General features: G+C 42.0%; 1 protein-coding gene and 1 pseudogene across 1 annotated transcript; one reads left to right on the top strand and one right to left on the bottom strand.

Annotated features, from left to right (window-relative positions):
• Positions 1-1,044: 1,044 nt before the first annotated feature.
• LOC137999258 (uncharacterized) lies at positions 1,045-2,986 on the bottom strand (annotated as a pseudogene).
• A 17,502-nt stretch (positions 2,987-20,488) lies between these two features.
• LOC138001325 (uncharacterized) lies at positions 20,489-21,253 on the top strand. The gene has a single exon (XM_068847976.1). It carries the CDS (start codon positions 20,489-20,491, stop codon positions 21,251-21,253), a length of 765 nt encoding a protein of 254 aa, XP_068704077.1.
• Positions 21,254-22,148: the final 895 nt, after the last annotated feature.

Below are 22,148 nucleotides of genomic sequence, written 5' to 3'. Positions count from 1 at the left end.
CAATAAAATTTTCTCACCTGAACTCTTTTGTAGTCCCCTTAGTCTTGTGTGGTTTCTAGATCGATTTCGATTTTGTGGAATTTCTGTTCCAACTGCTTCTCTCAGTCTGTTATAACGATACTCAGCGTTACGTCACCTATTGTCATTAATATACCAACCAGAGATATATTGGCTGTCAAAACAAAGATTCCTTTTTTTTTTTGGTTGGCAAAATTAAAATATCAAAAGAATTGTTTATAAACAGTGAATATCGCTATATCTCAGGTGCCGATGTGGCATCTAGCTATCTCCTGTGCATTGCAAATGAGATGGGAAAGGGGCATGTTCCTCAATCGGAAAAAGTGCATGGAGCTCATTGTGAAGTTCCTGAAGAACCAGCTATATCCCATTAACAACCTCGTGTTAATGGTACGGCAATTAAGTGCGTTTCTAGTTACAAGATGCTGGGTGTGTACGTCAGTGACTACCTAGCTATAGCTTGGAATACACATATCGACAAAAAAGTAGAAAAGGCCAACAAACGACCCCATGCGATTATGGGTTGTTAAAGAAATATGCAGTCAACTTTAAGATGTACTGTGAGCCCATTCTCAGCGTTCTTCCTACAGAATTTTAGAAACAAATGCACAAAATGCTGACGTGATCACACTGACCATAGCCTGCGAAAGGAGACGTATTTCCGGTGGTCGTTTCTCTCCCCCGAAAAGTAGCGTCTGCGAAACCGAGCTGGGGTCCGAATGTATACATCAACACCGCTTTGTAATTATAAAGGAGAAACTCAAATGCAACACAGGATTGAATTGTCTCTTCCAGAATCAGGAGATAAGGAGACCAAAGTACATCTAACTGTGGAGTGTGCTAGTAAAACGATCCGATTATGCGGTACTCGGTAAAGCGCTTGTGCATGGTTCCCCTTAGAGAATTGCCAGGGCAGTGTTAAAGAATAAAAATTGAAGAAATTTATTATTGAAAAGAATTGAATAATTTACGCTCAAGACCGCACACCCCCTTGGAATCCTTGGGAGAGCTTGAGAGAGTTTTTCTTGAAAAACACTCTTCATGACGGTGGTACATTTCGGGGGAGAGAAACGACCACCGGAAATACGTCTGCGTTCGCAGGCTACACCAACCACAAAGAAGGAGGCAAATCGAACTTCAATAAGACTGTTACGGGACAGATTTTGTACACACAGCTTCGGCTTTTCAACTTCTTTATTCTTGCGTAGAAATTCAGCACTCTGCCGTTGCCGGCAGCCCACTCTCTCTTGTTCTCTCAAAAACGGGCGTTTATATATGCTCTTGCTTAGCTATGATTGGTCAGAGAGCTTGCAAGGTTACACAAACGTAATCCTAACACTTTCAACAACAAAGGCGGAAAAGGTTGTGGTAAATACTTGCGGTAGATACTTCAGCTTAGCTAAATTCGAGTTAATTAAATTGTTAGATAAACTGATGGCAACGGAAACCGAAGTTTCCGCGGTCCTTTATGCTAACCCGTGCGGGCTAACCTCGGGAAAACTAACACTACAGATAATTACGTTAAGATAACTAACATGGTCGGTATTGCAACTTTATAAGAAAGAGCCGCTAAGACGGCCCTCGTGTTTCCAACAACATCGGCGGAAATTCGGTTGTCGCCTAAAGCATTTTCTCGTGGGAAAGTTACTTAAATTAACTGAGAGGGACGAGGCTGTTTTCGACACTTAATTTGGTTTGCACGTTTCACTTTCTTATCTAAGTTCTTAGCATCGTGCATAGCATACTTTGCATACAATAAAACGATCATGAAAATATTGCATTAAATGTTATAAAATATGCTTCAACACTATATATTTGCTTTGTTGTATTTGTGCCTTTTTCTAGCTATTTTAGGGGAACCCTTGTTTAACTTTTGTCCAAAATATTGTTAGGTTAATGTTGCATTGCATGTGAATTTGCTGGGTTTCATAAGGTCTCTGCAATATATATCTATTATGTATTTCTAGTTTATGCTGTATGTTGGTTTCTCATATTTTCTGAGCCTTCTTCCTTGACTTTTTGCCGATAAAGGAGGACCAGCTTATTAAGAACATAAGCATAATTATAGAAAACATATTTGAGCTTAGATACTGTGTGATGCAATGCTAAATGATCAACAGATTCGAGCTGGTTGACTTGGGAATGAACCAAAATGCTCTTAAAATAAAGCAAGCTGGTGTATATGTCGTTTAGAGTTTTTTCTCCAGTCGAACGAAATCCATAATCTAGCGCGGTACGATTTCAAAAGGTTTGGGAAAAGAGTTTCTTTCTCCATCACGTCCATTTCGTGCAAGAATAGTTTCAAAGCCGCCCGCAGATTGCACGTTGCGTGGTCATCGTAAAGAAACGCATTCTCTGTTTTATGTTCGGTGAATTCTTGGAAAGAGGCCGGTGAAAGAGATAAAGCTATTTCTTCGGCAGCGTAACCAAGATACTTTGCCTGGTTTATAAGAGGCCGCAATTGCATGCACAGTTCCCGAACGTTTTTCATGCTTTCAATACCTTCATCTAAACCTTCTTCAATATAATTACATCCCTCCGTGAGCTGGGTAACGAAGGATTTGACCATGAGGTAAAATGTTCTCAAATCCGTTTCTCTATTCAAATAAATTTCGTGGTGATCGGAGTCCGGCAATAACAACTTCACAGGTAAATCCATCAATATACTTGGAAATAGAACTGTTTGTTGCATTTGTTTAGCTGACTGGATAAAGTTCTCAAGCACAGTTACAAAGCACAAGTCTTGATAGGCACTGCAAGAGTTCTCTTGGTTTTTTTCATCAGATCTTACGTTCGTATCGCCATCCAGAAATTCGCGTCTACTGAATAAAATTTCCGTTAAATGAAAGTTGAATGCATCCATCTTGTAAGATTGTTAACTCTTTTGAAAGATGCGATCGTGCTCTGCAAGAAGAGCTACACCAAAATGGCACGTCTTTTGGTCAGTGAGCTGATACGGTTACCCGGAAGTTGCTAAAATTTGCATTTACTTGACATATCATCACGCACGACTGTCATCACGCCACATGACAAATGAACGGTCAATGCCATATTGAAGCATGAACGTTGTTCATAAAAAGGAAACCTGTTACAATATGAACACGTTCGTAACCGGTAAAGTAAAGCTTCGCTTTCAATTTTTCAACAACGGTTGCTGTTGTTAAGCGCCTTTCCCCCACTATTGATTGCGGCCACATGTTAGAAAATGAAAAAAAATAATAATAAAATAAAGTGTTGTATTGTATTGTATTGTATTGCGTCATGTTCGACCTTAAAAGAGAACACAACCGAGCCGTAGTTTTTCAGTTAACGTATTTTAAATTTGATTTAATTTTGCTCAAAGAAAAAAAAGGGAAAAAGAATTTAATTGTCTTCGATATACCAAATTTCCTCACGTTTAACGCGTGCCTTGCCCCAGCCGATTTAAGATCGTGATGACTTCCACGAGCTTGCATGAGCATAGCACATGATACAGGAGGATGTGCGTGACCGCAGAAGGTGGTTCAATTGTCCTGAATTCATGTCTCGTAGTATAGTTAAATAAATGAAATTATTTTATTTAAGAGTACTTAATAAGAAGCCTGCAAGAAAGGATGATCTGGCGATGTTTAAAAATATGTAATATTGGTCCTTCACCAAAAAGAGTCTTTTTAGCGTTCTGAACTTTCAATCCACTTGAAGTGCAAACCTCGTTCCCAAAAACTTTCCATTCTCTTTGGAGTGGGGCGCCCAGTGACTATAACCTATTCAAAACCTATTTTCTGTTTATCCGCATTCTTGAAGCTCACATAATCTAAGGTTCCTGTGGGAGAAAACGTGCACGAATGGCAAAAGTAGTATGTGACAGATGCGTGGATCAAATTTTTCAAAATGGCGACCTCCAGAAGTTTTCAATATGGCAGACTGCCGGCAGGGTGATTGAACACTATAAGTGTAGGAGTATGGGGGGGTTTAATGAGGTGCATGCAAGTACTGAGTTTGGATATATAATGAGGTTGTACGAGAGAAAGTAAGAAAAATACACAGTGACAACCTCATTAAACTAAACCATGCCTGTGTAATGAACTCTGGTGAATCTTAAAAATTGTCTGTTATTGCTTGAAAAAAGCTGTTGTCGACTCAAGCTTGCTAAACGACACTTTATGAGGGAATCTTTGCTGAGGTCATTGTTTACATTTTGCTTCATTACTGCGATTTTCATAATTCTGCAGAATCTTTCCTTCAAGTTCTAAGCGCCAAACTGCGTTTTGCTTCAATCAATCAAATTTCCGAACATAGCCGGGAAGATCGACTCCAACTCCGGAATGTGAATTGGTTTTTTTGTTTAGTTCACAGTTCGAACACCATTATGATATGGTTTTGCAAATTCTTCCGTAAAAAGATTTGTACAGATTCCATCGCTTTCCATCCGCGTTGAGTGTACCGTGAGAACCAAAGATGCTGATTGGTGGGTTATGTCACGCATCAATTGATTTCGTCATCTGTGGTTGAAATCGGTAGTATGATTGATGGAAGCCAAAATGCAGTTTGGCCGTTGGCGCTTGAAGATGAATTCCGCAGAATTACGTTAAATCGCAGTAACACACGAGTTTGCTTTACAAATTGACTAGACTAAAGGTAAAAGAACTTCTAAAAATGAGTTAAATTTCCAATTTTAAAGCCTTTTAGCTTTGATAACGAGCCAGTTATTAGCTATCAAAAACTGATATAAATTTTTAATTGGGAAATCATACATTCTTTGTAAAACTTCGAACTTTTCAAAGGATCATCGCTCCGCACTGGTGCACTGACTTTCATTAACTCTATTTCGACACCAGTCCTACTCACTTGAGAATCAGGTGAGATGTATGTGCGAGTAGCTCCAGAGATCAGTTGCGTGTAATCTTAGAGTGGTCGGTCGCGAATTTGGTATGTCCCTGAATTAGCTAAACAGGTCGGACCGCGAACATCTAGTATCAATCGAGGACGATCTTTTAAAGGGTCACCATGTTGTACATGACATGACTTCTACGTCTACACTACAGGATCCCTTATTCAGTATGATCCAGAATGTCAACAAGTCTATTGAGTTATGCCGAATTCTTTAATGGCAATGAATCAGTCAATCAAACGGCTTCATTCCACGGGTGGTCAACCTGAACCTACCCGGAGAAAACATAGTTCGAAAGATGATAAATTGAGTGTGTTGCACACTGTTCGGACGGAAGCATAGATTCGGACTCGCACTAAAAACACACACACACATTCAAAATGGCTGACAACAACAACCTCGTGTCTTTATTCTTCCCATGATTCCTTGCTACAGATTTGTTGCTGGGGGGAGGGGGGGGGGGGCTGAAAAAAAAAGGTCGTCCTCGACATTAGACAGTTATCTAAGACTGGCTTCTGCGGTCATCAATACACAAGTCTTCTCTTTTTCATTCCTGAGGTCAAGTGGGAAGGGGTGATCAGGCCCTAACCACGAGCACAACAAAGCCACGAGTGCAGCCACTTAAGACTTGTACACACATACGGTTTGGGATACTGTTAAAGTTCAACAAGTCCAACTTTGTGTGCTGTCCTTTTTTTTTTGTTTTTGTTTTGTTACAATCCACCTAATAATAGAAAAAATTTCACAAACTTTGTGTTAGGATATTCCTCATCACATTAGCAAGGATACGAGCCAACGTATCCGTATGGCGAAGGATAAGTAACTGACCGAAAAGAGTTCACGCACACATTAGGAATTCCTCCAAGGGGTCCTGGTGCCGCTCCCGCATTGTGGCTAATTAAACACAGTCTGGTTGGTGATAGCTTGGAGTTCCAAAGCTGTCATAAGTTAGTAAGGTAGGTGGTCTGCGCTCCCCTATCGGTCTCCCTTCACCTGGTCTGACTTTTGACTGCTCTGCTACAGATGGTTCAAGGACTGGATCTGTCGGTGGTTGTATTTGCAGGTCAGGTGCGTAGATAGTGGAGGCCGCCTCCTCATCAGTGCATGCCTGGTTGGTTGAAGGCTCCTTGGTTGAACAGGTACTGTCTGACAACACGCTTTCTGGCTCTACAGAAGTGAAGGTTAACATTCCTGCGGATTCTTCATCAGAACTGTCTTCTACATTGGAGGCCCCTGGTGACGCCAGATGTGGCTTGGCAGTTGGAAACTTCCGTTTTGATCTTTTGCGGGTGTCACCAGGCCTTGCTTCAAAAGAATGATCATTGCATGACAGTAGAAGGTTACGATGAATCACGTGGTGTGGTGTCGCCCTCCACCCAATTCAGGCTTAATTTCATAAACTGGACTCTCTTCACCTTTCCGTTTCACCGACCTGGTGGATGGTGTCTTCCCAGTAGGGCCTCAGCTTCCCAGGGCCACCTCTCTCACTTTAGTTCCGTACAAGGACTCGGTCGCCTAGCTGAAGTACTGGACTGTTAACTCTGCGGTCACACTACTCCAGATAGCCAAGAATTCTTAGTGGCTATTCCGTATGCTTTTTTCATTGCCTCTTGCCACTCTTTCACATAAGCTGAGTAACTTGAGAAGGCAGTGGGTATGGTACCAAAAAAAAAGAAAAAAGTCTCCGCTTACGAGCCAGAAGGCTCATCAGGCCGGCGCTTATCTCCGGTTTCTGTAGCATGAAGCGACTAGGAGTATTTGTACTCCCCCCTGGATGGGATGCTAGTCCATCGCAGGGTTACCCCCAGCATTACGCCGGTACCCATTTATACACCTGGGTGGAGAGAGGCACCGTGAGAGTAAAGTGTCTTGCCCAAGAACACAACACAATGTCCCCTGCCGGGCCCCGAACCCGGACCACTCGATCCGGAGTCGAGCGCACTAACCATGAGGCCACCGTACCAAATATGACATCAATTGGGTGTCTTGGGGATCGGCCAAATAATAGCAAAAATGGCAAATATCCTGTCGCTTCATGGCGAGTGCAATTGTAGGCATGAACCACCGTTTGGAGGTTGACCTTCCACTTGGACTTCTGGTGCTCAGGCAAAGGTCTTAGCATGGATAGCAGTGTTTGGTTCAGGCGTTCTGTCTTTCCGTTTCCTTGGGGATGATAAGGCGTTGTTCGAAATCGGACCATACCACAGCATTCCTCCAGCCGATGGAACAACTGATTTTCAAATTCACCTCCTTGATAATGCAAGGTTCTTGCCGGAAACTCGAAACGCTGTATAAAGTCATTATACAACTTGTTCGCTGCTGTTCGTGCAGACTTGTTGGTGGTCGCATAAGCTTGCGGTAAAATGGCAACTATAACCAGGATATACTCGCATCCCCCTTTGCTTTTTTCAAGGTGTACAAAGTCCAATGACACCAGTTCGAAGGGTGTGCTACTCTGTATAGTCTCCATTGGTGCTTTTGGCAAGATGTTTTGTCTCTTTTGTTTGATGTAACAACAAACATGCGTCACGTAATGTTCAATGTCTCTTTTCATCCGGGGCCAATAAAATCGTTCCCTGGTAAGGTGAAGGACCCTTTCTGTCCCTACGTGTCCCATTTCTTCATGTAACTCTTTGTAGACCGTTCGATGAGACTTCTGCGGGAGGACAATCTGAAGATTAGGGCCACTTCTGCGCCGGAGGATTCCATCTTCTCCAACAACGAGTCTACTCCATTCACGTAAGAGGGACTGAACTTCAGGTGATGCCTAGCGCCTGTCTTGTGTTGCGAGTGGTTTGCCGGTTTCCTTATACCGAATCACTGCACTCATCACCTTGTATTTCCTCTGAGCCTCGTACAGTTCCTTAGGTGTGAGAGGTTGCACCCTCGTTTCATAATCCACATTCATAATGTGGCCCATTTCACTTGGCTGACGGGATAGCGATAGGAACGAAACTGAATCTCCTTTCTACCGGGCATTCAATGCTTCCACTGTGGCTTTAATCCAATGCGGTTCTACCTCTTCAGTACACATGTCTATGAACTGCTCCATGTGCATCCTAGAGAGAGCATCAGCATCCCGGTTGGCCATCCCTGGTCGGTACTTTATCGTGAAGTGGAAGTCAGCCAGCTCTGCTACCCAACGGTGTCCATTTGCATTTAATCTCGCCGTAGTTAAACATAGGACAACGGATTGTTATCTGTGTAGATCGTGAAGTGCGGGCATAATACAGGTAGTCCCGAAACTGTTCAGTTATGGCCCACTTAAGTGCCGGAAATTCCAGCTTACTGGAGTGAAGATGAAAGTTCCGCTCCGCTGCAGTTAGCGCACGAGATCCGTAAGCAATTACCCTTAGTTGACCGGTCTGCTTCTGGTAAAGTGCTGCCGTAAGGCCCTGTTCCAACGCATCCGTGTGAAGAATAAATGGCTGGGTGTATTGAGGGTAAGCCATCACCGGTGGGTTACTAATAGCACTGATAAGCTGATCGATTGCGGCTTGGTATTCACTGGTCCAGTTGACTCCCGAGATGATGCTTGTCCCTTATTTCTGACTGGTCTTGTATTTCTTCTCTGAGTTCGCCGTGGCGACTGTCCTCTCTTTTCGGGTTCTTTAAGGAGATCGTAAAGGGGCTTTGCAATCTTGGCGAAATCCCTAATGTACCTCCTGTAATAGCTTAATAGTCCTGTTAGTTTACGGACTTCGCCCACAGCTTTTGGCATAGATTCTCTAAGATTCGTGACAGCTTTAGTATTCTCGGGATCAATACTGTGTCCAGACTGGTTTACAATTCGGCCTAGATAATGCACCTCTCGCTGGAACAGACTACACTTGCCTTGCTTCAATTTCACGCCATGTTTGCGCAGGCGTCTCAACACCATTCGCAGGTTTTCCACGTGTTCTTCAAACGTTCCACTATAAACTATGACATGGTCCAAGTAAGGAATGCAAATCTCGTCGGGGATACCTTCTAAACAATCTTCCATGAACCGATGAAAGCTTTCCAGCGAATTACTCAGCCCAAATGGGATTCGAGTCCATTCATACAGACCACAAGATGTAAAGAAAGCAGTCAGGTGTCTGCTCTTTCCCCAACAAAACCCTGATGATACGCCTTTTCCTGGTCTAACACTGATATTGGTATTGGGTGCCTATCTGGTACTGTCTTACGGTTCAGCTCCCTGTAATCCACGCACAGGCGTAACCCTCCATCTTTCTTCGTTACACACACCACGGGAGATGAATAATTTGACTGAGACTTAGTTATCCATCTCCGGTTGAGCAGATCTTCAATGTAGTGTTTAACTTCAGCATACAGGGGACAGGGAATTGAGCAATTTTCTGGACTGGCGTGGTGTCTGACAACTCCAAATTTAATTGAAGTCCTTCTATCTGTCCCATGTCATCATCATCTTGGGAGGATGACTCAGTCTCCTCCTCTAGCATGGTCATGCCAACTGGCGTTGACTTTCTGTCAGGTCACCTAACACCACGACCGGTGTTTTCAAGGACTTTCTTTCGTTACCAAATCCCCTGTTTACTTGAAGTTGGGGTACTGATGGGTTTCCAACTCATCTCTTAAATCATTATTCCAGTCCTGAAATCTTCCAATAACTCGGTGTCCGGCTCCACGCTGCCCTTTAATTTGGCTTCGAGATGTTTGTTCCTCCATCAATCTGACAAGTCCTTTCCTGGTTTTATCTTTAATGTCACTGTCACAGCAGCCTTAAGTCTTAGCAATTACTCCCAGGTCCTCAACCTTTAGCTTGCAGAGATGACTCTGGATCGCCATTTGTATGTCTTCGATCTCCATCGCGTGTGTTGATTGCTTCGCAAGCGTGTCACGATTTCAGCTATTTCAAAAACTTGTTTCCTTGTCTCCCTGCTCTCGTCCTAATCGATTGCTTAAAGCGTTGTCTTATTTTCTTTCACAGGTCGCGGACAGGTCCCCAAATGTTGCACACTGAGCGGACGGAAGCATGGATTCGGGCTCGCACTGAAAACACACACACGTCCTAAAATGGCGGACAACAACAACCTCGTGTCTTTATTCTTCCCATGATTCCTTAATACAGTTTTGTTCCGGGGATGGGGGGACGGGGGGGGGGGGGGGGGGGTGAGGGTTACACCGTATTCACACCGGATGTTTCAGACCGGCCAAGATGGCAATGACTCGACGTGGAGTTACAGGCCCTTTGTGGCTCGAAAGCAGTCGATGACAATTCGACGGACAAATCCTGTGCACGTTGGAGCAAAGCAAAGACAGCAGTGACCCTTTGTTGTCAGAAATCGCACACGATTTTTGTAAATGAGGACGAATATGGCCCAGCTAAGCATTTAGCGGATTTTTTAAATAACCTTTGGTCTAAGACGCTGTCTGACTCGTCGGACACTAAAGGACAAGTCTTCGAAATATTTGCGTCCGGTGAACTGTAAGACTCTCACAATACCGCGTGTTAATAGTGACATTGGAGATAAATGTAGCCATTAATATTATGCAGTGAAACAACAGGACCTCACAGATGCACTTGCCCTGGTTGGGCATGCACATATCGACTTGTCTCATCGCCCTAGGGAGTCAATTAAACCACAGTTAAACAAGGATTATGCACGGTTGTGTTCTTCGCACGTTCCTGTAACAACTCTGTAACAATTCGGGAATGACCTGCAGACTCAGTTAAATAACATCAGAGCATCCAATAGAGTGAGATCTAATGCAGTCAGACGTCGTCAGAGAAGCAGCAGGGGACACACTTTACAAGTTACCCGAAAACGGATCGACGTAGCAAGCCTTTTTTAGCGAAAGGCCGCCAGTGAATATCAAAGCTTCCTCAAAAACCATTCACAGTCGACAACTGAAGCAAGGCAAAAAGCAGTGAGTTCTGCTGTCACGCTATCGCTTGATAATTTGGAGGTAAATAACTTTATATTGCTTGAGTCTATTTTAAAAACTACTTTGAGAAGAAGGTGAAAAGCTTCAAGGGTGCCCAACTGCCAGATTTTTATGCTAAATGGAGGTACATAACTTCTGACTCAGAGGTTCTAAATTGTGTTAAGGGCCAGTATATTGAGGTTTCTTCACTACTCATGTATAGTGGGAGTTGTAAGAGCAAAACGTTTTAATATTAGTGACTCGCTGGTAATGGAAGCTGAAATTTAAAAGTTGTTTGCCAGAGGTGTCATTGTGCCTACTCAACATGAACGTGGGGAATACATTTCGCCGATTTTGTGGCAAATAAGAAAGATGGATCTCACCGAATGATCTTTAATCTGAAAAACCTCAACCACCATGTAGAATATACACTCAGGTGGACAGCAACTAGGCTAATGACCCCAAATTGCCACATGGCATCCATTGATTGAAAGGATGCGTAATATTCAGTCCCCATTCCTGATGTGCATCAAGTTGTTCAAGTTTAGTTGTTTTCCCAATGAGTTGGCTTTTTGCCCAATAAAAGTTACAAAATTGATGAAACCAGTTGTTGCCACCCTGCGAGAGCTTGGTCATATGTCGTCAGGTTACATAGATGACTTGTGGTTAATGGGTCCAGTCTGGGATGATTGTGCAAAATATATTATTGATACGGACAAGTCTACCGGTTCATCCAGGCAAGTCTACCGTCATCCCATCCCATAAGCTGGTGTTTCTGGGCTTTATCTCTGACTCTATGTCGGTTTCCCTGACCAATGAAAAGGCTTTTAACCCTAAGCAGGCAGCTGTGGATCTGCTGCATTGCAAACGCCTTAGTATACGGGATGTAGCCAGAGTCCCATGGGCCTATGGCCCACTTCATTTTTGCTATCTAGAGTGGAACAAAACTGCGGTTCTTAAGTCAAGCTTCAGTGGTGGATTGACTCAATTGAGATCGCATACAACCCAATTAAACGAGGAGAAGTAGACATTAGCCTAACGTCTGATGCCTCTAAACAGGGATGGGGTGCTATAATTGGTGACTCCTCTACGGGGGACTGTGGACAGTCACTGAGTTGCAGGAGCATATTATTTTTATTTGAAATACTGGCTGTGTTCTTTGCCTTGACATCATTTAGTTCTTTGACTCGAGGCAAAAATGTTAAGGTCATGGTGGACAATACAACTACTCAGTCTACCATTTAGCAGATTGGCACCAGCCAATAAGCTTACTAAGGACATCTGGGATTGGTTTATTGAAAACAATATCGGGTTCACTGTGGCCCGTGTACCTGGGGGTGAGAATGTTGATGCAGTCAGAGAATCGCGCACGTTTAGGCGATCTACTGAATGGTGTTTAAAGAAAACTCTTCTTTCGAATGCCTGTAATAAGCTGGGGGTAACACCAAATATTGATTTGCTTGCTTCTCGGATTAATTGTCAAATTAGACCTTATATGTCCCACCGTGCCGTGGATTACATTACGCGAAAAAAACTAAGTGATTTTGAGTCAATAATGTAATGCAAAACAAATCAAATAAATTAAGGAATGGGCCCCAACCTGGCTCCAAATTATTGCACAAGATTTTAAGGGGGCTGTCTAACTTCTGACGGTTTAGTAACAACAACCTAAGACTTTTGCAGACTAATTAATAACGTGACAAAAGTTTTTATAATAATGTGGATGACGTATGCAAATGAGGTCACATGACTTGTTAAGGCCACAAAACTCAAAATAAAAAACGGCAATAGTTTATGCCAAAATTGATTTCACTTCGCTACTATTATATTAGTCAAAATGGTAAAAGAAAACGAACTGTCTTGATATGTCTTGAGTTTTGGAAATATACGGCATTTTGTACTAGTGCCCAGTCCCCTATGGAAAGTAATTTCCTTTTTCGGAAATTTATTTAAAATTATCTTGAGATTTCCAACTGCAGAAATGATGTGCCCAACGGTGTTAACATCTTAAAGGTAAATCCAGCCACCAGAAAATGATAAAAAGTGTTGCCGTTTAGCTGAGAAGATTTCTGTGCTAAAAATAACTTTGACATGTCACGTGATAATATATCATACTGTATAACAGTTAAGGTTTCACATCTTATCGCTGCTAACGATGTGCCAAAGTTATTTCGTGTTGTATAAAATGGATCAATAGTTAGACCACCCCCTCACTTATTGTCATAAAATAGATCTGGGACCATGCCTAAATTCACCTGAGAAGTAAGGATGATAAATTAAAGCAAACAAAACGAACTAAAATTTACTCAAAACCACGCGAAATCCTACTAGAGATACATGCTCGATACATAGAAAAATGAACTGAATAGCTGAATTACAATTAACTTAGTGCTCTCTAACCTAGATAGTGGGAGTTCACTCCTGTGGCGAAGGCCCATCGACTCCTCTTAGCGATCATAAATCAATCAAAATAGTACGAACAGTACAAATAAAGATATATTTACGTACACTCTTAACCTAAAGAACTTAACCTAAACCAAATTACAAAGGGTACTCACATATCGGTCCCGCTTGAGCCAAAGGTTAAAAATCGTTGCCGGAAGGTACAAAAATCTTTAGGTCACGCGAAATCACGTCAAAAACTACTTTCAGGGGAGGCTATCTTAGCATATATACGTGCGTGGGAACGCTGAAGAATCTGATTGCAAACCAATAAAAATCAAGTAAACAGTGTAACTAAGATCAACATGTAACCATAAACCGGATAAAACTAATCAAAATGAAACTATTGTGTAGTGTCCTTAACACTGGAGATAACTGAGGGACAGCGACTCCTTTTTGTTACCCAGCAATCCACAGGAAATGCACTCGCCTCACAGGAAGCTGGTTCTGATTCTGTGTCATTTATTCGGAGATACCTCAGCAGCAGAGGTCTTTCGCCGACATCTTGGAGGTCAGGCACTAGAAAGCAATATGTCTTGTACCTTACGAAAGAGAGATGCTACTGTAGTTCACGGGATGTTCATCTCATTTGTCCCTCTGTAGTGGAGGGAATCAAGATCATCAGTAGCAGAGCTTTATGATTCTGGAATCGGTTGCAGTGCCATTAATTCTGCAACGAGTGCCATCTCTTCCATTGTTATACTTCCAAGTGATATTTCATGTGCTGCCCATCCTACGGTGTGTCGTTTTGTTAAGTGTGTGTTTGAGCTGAAACCTATCCTGCCTAGATACCAGAACATCTGGTTCTAGATAGTAGAACATCTGGGATGTAAAAAATTTCCTGATGTATTTGTCAAGCCTTCATCCATGTCAAGATGCTCCTAGCATTATTTTCAGGACAGAGGTGTCAGACCCTGCATTTATTGTCCGTGGACTGCACGGTTTTGACAGTTGATTTGCAGCTTACAATTATTCGTCCGACACTAGTTTGTGCCCCCCGTTGTTTATTTGTCACCATATGTAAAGAGGACATCTGCACTTAGGAAGGGAGAGAATCAGCTTTCATGTGAGCTTTCAAAGCCACACAACCCTGTTTCCACCGACACAATAACACGATGGTTGAAAACAGTCCTTGCTAACTTTGGAATAGATACTTCAGTTTTTAAAGCTGATAGCACTAGAGCTGCATCAACATCTGCAGGTGCCATGTGCAAAGTTCCTTTGTCTACGATCATGGACAATGCCAGGTGTTCTGACGCTCCAACCTTTGCAACGTTTTACAAGAAACCTATTGTTCCGGTAGGCAGAGCTTATGAACAGCTCTTACGGGAGAGTCTACACGTGCAGAACTGTTGAAATCAGTGACATCCCCGGAGAAAGAGAGGCGAAAACTGGACTTCCAATTTTTAAAGCAGTTTAGATTAAGAGGCTTAGGGTTTTCGTTTTTGTAACGTAAGTAAGAACGTAGAGGATACAGGAAGGATCGAAAGCCACCAATCCGTATCGGTTCCTGAGTTATACCTCATGAGTTTATGAAAAAAAATCATTATCTTTAGAATAATTTCTTTGAAAGCAGTATTTACCCGCAAAAAAGGTCCTCTGTAAACATATACAAAAGTATTTAGTATCTCAGTATGATTGGGAAACCTCTTTCTCTTTTTTTGCTCGGTTTTAAAGATTTAATCCTACTGTAATAGACAAATTAGTTCTGTATGAGACAAAAACTCTCCATAGATTACGAATAGTCTAATGTTCAAGATATGTTTTCACGAAAATCAAGAATATCTTCCATACCAGGGACATCCAGTTCTTTCAATATCTCACTGTAGGAGGAATTAGGTTGTATTATTCTCATTGCTCGCTTTTGTAAATTTTCCAAGTCGTTCGACATATACTGTGGAAGAGCATGGTGGAAAACAGGACTAGCGTAGTCGGCGACTGGGCGGATACACGTTAAGTAGAAAAGTAGTGATTCCTTACATGGTAATTTGGCACGCTTGAGTTGTCGAAGAAAATATAGATGAGTTGCTATCTTTTTGCATATGCTCTCCACATGTAAGTTCCACTTTAAATCATTGGACGCAGTAAGACCAAGTAGTTTGGCAGACTAGACGACGTCAATAGCCTTTCCATTGATGATAATAGGGTCAGCTGGAAAATCTGCTCTGCAGAATGTTATCCTAACTTCTTTACACTTAGTTTCGTTTAGTTGGAATCCTTCGGCTTTTGTCTTCTCAATAAGTTCATCCATTTTCAGTTGTAAGGTACTGTTACCGTTCTTGTTTACCGATTCTGACAGTGTTGTGTCGTTCACGTACTTCCAAAGAACTGAGTTAGACACTGACAGGTCGTTTGATTATAATGAGGAAAAGCCATTTGGCGACCTTGGTCCCTTGGGGAAAACCGGCCGTGACGTCACCCCATTGGGAAAAAACACATCATCGTTGATCTTTAAACTATGTTTCCTGACAGTCAAAAAATCAGTAATCCAAGCCATGGCGCGTCTTAGGATGTTGTATGACATCATCTTGTAAAGAAGTACATGGTGGTTTATCAGGTCGAAAGATTTGCGGAAATCAAAAAGCATGACTCGTGTAGCTGAACCGTGGCATCTATAGGTTCTGACCAGGAGTGGATCATACTAATTAGGGCTTGTGTTATCTTGATCGCGGTATGGTACCAAATTGCTGTGGTTCAATCTCTTTGAGGACGGCAGGCTTCACATAGGCATTAACGAGGTGTTCTTCAGCAATTTTTGAGATGATCGGAGTCAAGGATATGGGCCTGAGGTGTTATTTATGTCCTCAACCGGTCTTTGCTTAGGAACTGGTACAACATCAGCTCTTTTCCATGACGATGGAAGGCGACCTTCATGGGAGGAGGTATTAATAATCTGAACTAATATTAGGTATTAATCAGAAGTATTTGATCAAGCTCTGTATACGAAGCCAGTAGATATAGTATGGAAAGATCCAGACCACTTTTCAGATATTGTCCTTCAAATGGGCGTCTTCCATACAGTATGTACACTTCTATCAATTATTGGGAAGTGATTTCAAGACACTGGTTTAAGGGAAATTGGCATTGAATCAGGAGTAATAGCTGAAGGTTCTGTGACAGGAGTTCTGGAGGGAAGTAAGTATAACCACGCTGTCAGGTTTCATAAGTTGATGTATTAAGCACTCCAAAGACTCATCTGCAAAGGATTTCAGACGTGAGTAGGAGAAACGTTTCCCGCGAAGAAACAGTTTATCCACGATGCCTTTTCCGGATTTAAACCATTGTAAGGCAACCTTTGCCAGAAGGAACAACAGAGGGTCTTGGATAGTCCACGTTTCACAGAGTTGATTATTCTGTCTAAAAAGTACCTGGATTATCTTCGGAATAGTAATGGAACCTGTCCAGTTTCTGGATGTCATACATTGATCTCGTGAAAATTCGTCTGAATATGGTGAAAGCATCAAGAAAGGGGATTGAGAGCTACATTTGTGTGCCATTGAACAAATGATACCATGGTGCTCTGCATATTATAACATAAATTATGCCCGTTATGTACCTGAATTCGAATACTTGTCTGAGATAACCCACCTCGAAGAGACACATCCAGACGCCTATGAATATGTGAAAACCGGAGGATTCTCGGTCCAGATTGGTGACCACAACCCCTTTGGTAGCGTTCCGGTTGATCAGACATGTGAAGAGACGGTCAATAATGACACGCAGACGGCAAGGGGGACTAAAGGCTTCAGTCTTAAAGCAGGGAGAGTTAGCAAGTATTATATAGTTGCTGAATATCGTATTATTTTTTGCAAGCAACCGGAAAGGTTGCCCCAAAAAAGATTGAAGAAGACCAGCTGAACGCGAAAACTGTAGGTGAAAAGGCATACCAAGAATTCCATGTGCAGCGCCTGGAAGAAAATCCGCCTGACGTCAAATTCCACGATTCTTTGAAGTAATCAAGACTACAGACATTCTCTGAACTTAACAAGAAAGGGCAGCTGAAGAGCAAAACAGCGAAGGAGATCATGCTAAACGCTGACAGAGCTCTATTTGACCAGATGGTTACAATAGCAGAAAACAGACAGCTTCATATGAAAGATGTCCTTTGTCATCCAATGAGAGCTCTTCCTTGGGCGCTATCCTCAGTAGATAGGTCATGGCGGATGACCAGCAAGGCAGCACTGGCAAAGGAGCTGCAAAATAATGTACCTACTCCAGAAGAAATTCTACATCCATCTGCGTGCGTCACAGATGTTATGGTTCTAGTGAAAAAGCTGAAAGGTGACCACAAGATGTTCTCAGATGTTGCTGACTCCTTGTTTGGAATGGTTCTAGACAAGGACGCATCCTCCAAGAGAATTGATGTTATCTATTAAGAGCTCAGAAAGACAACAACTAGGGGCTGAATATGGAATTTAGAAATATTCAAGCCGACCACAAAGTGCAGCAGTAAACAAAGTTCCTTTTAAATCCACAGAATATGAGAGCCTTAACAGTACTCGCCGTCCAAAGAATGGAAACACGACAAGTATCAGAGAAGGTTGACAGATAAGGTCCTCTTTGTAACTTGTGAAGAAGAGTGCCACCAGATCTCATGAGAGGATTTCTTTACTGTTGAAGACCTTAACTCAACAAAAGAAGAAGCTGATACAAGGATTCTACGTCATCTCTCCCATGCATCGAGATCCGGTCACAGAACACTGATTGTGGCCTCAGAAGATACATGTCTTTATATTCTGTGTGTCATTTCAGCACTTAATTACATAGTCAATATTTGTCAAGTGCGGAACATAGACAAGAGTTCGATACATCAGCATCGCAAATATAGTGCAAGCCATAGGTCAAAATCTGTGCGGCAGTCTCCTTGGTATGCACGCTTATACTCATTGCGATACAGTGAGTGCTTTTGCTGGGCGGGGAAAGATGGGAGCACTTCCAATAGTCAAAAATCACAAATCGTTTCAGGAAATGTTTGACCTCTTGGGAGTGGAATGGGTACTCTCCGATCATTTATTTCAGAAGTTGCAGGATTTTACTTGTCAGGTGTACAGTTCTCGCCCAGGAACAAACAGTGTCAATGAGCTAAGATACAGAATATTCTGTTCAAGGAGAGGCAACATTGGGTCTGACCATCTGCCACCTTGTGCTGATTGCCTGTATAAGCATGCATGCCCAGCAAACTATCAAACAGCAATCTGGAGACGAAGTCTTGAAAAACGCCCAGAAATTCCAAGACCCCTAAGACATGGCTGGACACAAGATGAGAACAAGCTAGGGATTGATTGGATGAGTGGCCAGCCAGCGCCTACAGCCGTTTTAGAGCTACTCCCTTGTTCATTCATCAGATCTTGTAAGCTCCCGGACTGTAGCTGCGTGTGCCTTTCGAATGGACTCCCCTAGTGCGAAAACAGGCGAGAAGAAGCTGTCGTGGTGGATGTGGATGCTGAAGATGATGACACTGACGAGGACTAAAATGTCAAGTCCGAATATCTTTACTTTACATTTCTCTTAGCTGTCAACACGATAGATGAAGATGCGTGTGAAGATGCGTGTGTATTTAACTTGACAACAGTATAGCCGAAATACGTAGATAACAAATGATCATTGTGAGTCGAATTATAATGTTTTGCATAGATGTCGACCCCACACATTCAAAGAGCTGGAGTTCACAGGAAATTATTATTTCAATTTGTCAGTGAAATGTCTACTGCAAAATGTGAGGTAGTTGGCAGCTGTAGTCTTTTTTTTTTTTTTTTGATTTTGAGAGCAAGCTTTTTGGCAGTTTTAGATCTGTTGAAGCACTTTAGGGTAGAACAATGTCATGTTTGAAAATCCAAGATCGTGGATCCAAGTTGGCCGCCAAAAAGGTGATGTCATATCATAGCGATTACATAAGTAGCTATAACAGCTGAATCTAGCTAGTATCTAGTTATATTATCTAAAACTATCATTGTACAGAGTTTGAGAGCAATCCATCTTTATTGCTGTAGTTTATATCGATTGCTTTGTCCAAAAAGCTACTTTTCAGCGTTACCATGGTAACCAATGCCAAAATTTAGTTAATGTTACGAAAAGCCTTAAAAATCGTTTGAAAGACATTAGTACTATGTAATTGCGTCAGCATAGTTAAACAAAAAAGACTAGCGAAAACGTTTGAAAACTTACTTTTAAACAATGCAGGGATATTTTAGCGCGGTTTAAAACTATGCAGAGAAAGTAGATCTTGGTAATTACTCTTGGTATCCAAAAAGACAATTGGGGGTAACCATGCATTCGTTAGAGATAATTGAGCTTCAAATTGAGGAAGAACACTATACGCTGCTTTGTATTTTAGAGCTTTTTACAGGTCTGGACTTCGCTCTCCCACAGCCAGTTTCACCAATGGAGATACAAGCAACCTTTGAGAAAGCATATTGGAAACTAGAACCAAAACTAAGCGAGGAGAACAAGGAATTAGCAGCTGCAACGCTACGTTCTATTGCCCTTAACTACATGAAGAGGAAGGGCCCGACACCACCAAAATCAATGTTAAGAGTGTTAGTGTCATTGTAATTACACGACCGGATAAGGGTTCGGGAGTTGTGATCTTAGACAAAACAGAGTATGTCAGCCTACTGAAGGAATCATCTATTAGCGATGAAACTAAATTCATACGCACCAGCCTCGAAAGACCAAAGGCAGAGGGAAGACCTCCGAAGCATTATCACCCGCTACTTAAAAAGGAGAAGGAATTGTCCTCTATCGTGAAGAAAATTCTTCCGCAACCCATAGCTGACTCACTGATACAAAAGGGTTCCAGACTGGCACACCAAAGACGCACAATACGAAACTAGCGGTCCGTCCAATCCTGTCAGCAACAGGAACCTACAATAACAAGCTTGCTAAGTGGCTTGACGAAAAGCTAAAACCTTTGTCCGTCAACGACCAAACCATTAATGACATCTTCTCGTTTGCTGATGACCTTCAGGGGATGAAAATCGATAAACAGGACATTTTAGTGTCATATGATGTTTCCTCTCTTTTCACAAACGTACCTGTGGATGAAAAGATCAAAATCCTAGCGGAGAAAGCTTTCAAAGACGATTGGTTCAACAAAGAATACGACCTTAACATCACAAAAACTAACCTTATAGAGCTGTTAGAGATTGCTACGAAAAACCAGCTTTTCCAATTCGAAGGAAACTTGTATGAGCAGGTGGATGGGGTTGCCATGGGCTCTCCCCTCGGACCACTAATGGCAAATGCGTTTATGTGCCATATTGAAGAAAAACTGAAAACCAAAACAAGATGCCTGCTTTCCATAAGCGATATGTCGACGACACTCTCAGAAAAATGCCCGATGTTTCATCTGCCTCTGAATTCTTGTTAACACTGAATGGAATACACCCCTCACTCAGCTTTACAATGGAACTCGAAGACAACAGCAAGCTTCCCTTTCTTGGCATGGTGATCATCAGAAATGGTCCACGACTAGAGACGAAGGTCTACGTGAAACCAACCGATACTGGGCTTTTATTACATTATCAAAGCCATGTTGACGTCAAGTATAAACATTCTCTACTGAAGACAATGTTAAACCGTGCTTTCAAACTCCCATCGAATTGGCAGGTTTTCCATCAAGAATGCGAACGTCTCAAAATGGCTTTTGCTCGCCTGCATTATCCTGAAACCCTCATAGAGAACACCATCAGAAATTTTATCGAAGTGAGACTTACTGAGAATATGTGTTCTAAACAGCAAGTATCCGATGAACAAGATGCCCCCATCAGAATTGTGCTACCGTTCAAAGACCAGAAATCGGGAAATGCGGTAAGACACCAACTCAGCGATCTTAGTCGAAAGATTAATGCCGTCGTCCAGCCTTTTTATGTAAGCAGAAAGATCAAAGAAAATTTCAAGCCGAAGGAACACAAACCACCAATTGTAAACCAACAAAACGTTGTTTATTCTTACAAGTGTGGTCTGTGTGATACAGACTATGTCGGCTTCACGAGTCGACACCTACATCAACGTGTGGAGGAACATAAGCGATCAACAATGGCTACCACCTAAAGGACGAGCATGGAGGGGATCCGGATTCCATTGGAAACAACTTTGAGATTTTAAAGAAATGTCAGAGTGAACTTGACTGCTTGATTTTTGAAATGTTTTTTATTCGCAAACTTAAACCAAATCTGAACAAACAGAGTGACTCGATACGCACGAAGTTATTTACTTAGCGTTTCTTCATGCGGCAATTTTTTATTCTTCTGTGTGTGTGTATAGTTTCTATGTAAATATTTTAGAGTTTTGGTCAGTATCTTATATCAGTATTAGCATTTTTGTAATCGGTTACATATATTTTAGCGCATTCAAAATTTTTACTGTTCAACTTGAAAATGGCCGTCGAACGGTCGGAACGTCGTTGTTTTTTAACGTTAACTTTTATAGTGAAATCCGTTTCAAAAAACTTGTTGATTCGAATTTTACAAATATTGTTCATAAATTATCTTTGAAAAATGCCTGGTTACCCCCAATTTTCTTGTTGGATTTCATTGACACTTGTCAAGAAGATCTACCTTTCCTGCATAATCGTAAATCGGGGCAAAAATACCTTTAAATTAGTATGCACCATCCTTAACGACGTTCGCGCCCATTGCTACTGCGCATTTTTCGCGCATGTTACGCATACGTCATGACGTCATGCATCGCAGACCACGAAGGTAAACACGATGCTGAAGGTGTAAACATTTTCCACAAGAATGGAACTTGAAAGCGTGTTGCATCATGGGATAGCTGTGGACCTAGGTCTTCTCAGAAATGTCACGCAATGACGTGACAGTGCGAATAGACAGTCGCTTTGAGAACTTCGCAGCGATTTTACTCTCTTGAATACTCGGTGACCCCCATTTCTCTTTCCGTAGATCACTTCCTTTCCTGATTTTGTCCATATAAACAAAAAACAAAA

This window comes from Montipora foliosa, chromosome 4 (genome assembly GCF_036669935.1).
Source record: "Montipora foliosa isolate CH-2021 chromosome 4, ASM3666993v2, whole genome shotgun sequence".
In the NCBI taxonomy this organism is placed as follows: Eukaryota; Metazoa; Cnidaria; class Anthozoa; order Scleractinia; family Acroporidae; genus Montipora; species Montipora foliosa.
The sequence above is the reverse complement of the archived record's forward strand: the minus strand, read 5'-3'. Positions and strand labels throughout refer to the sequence as shown.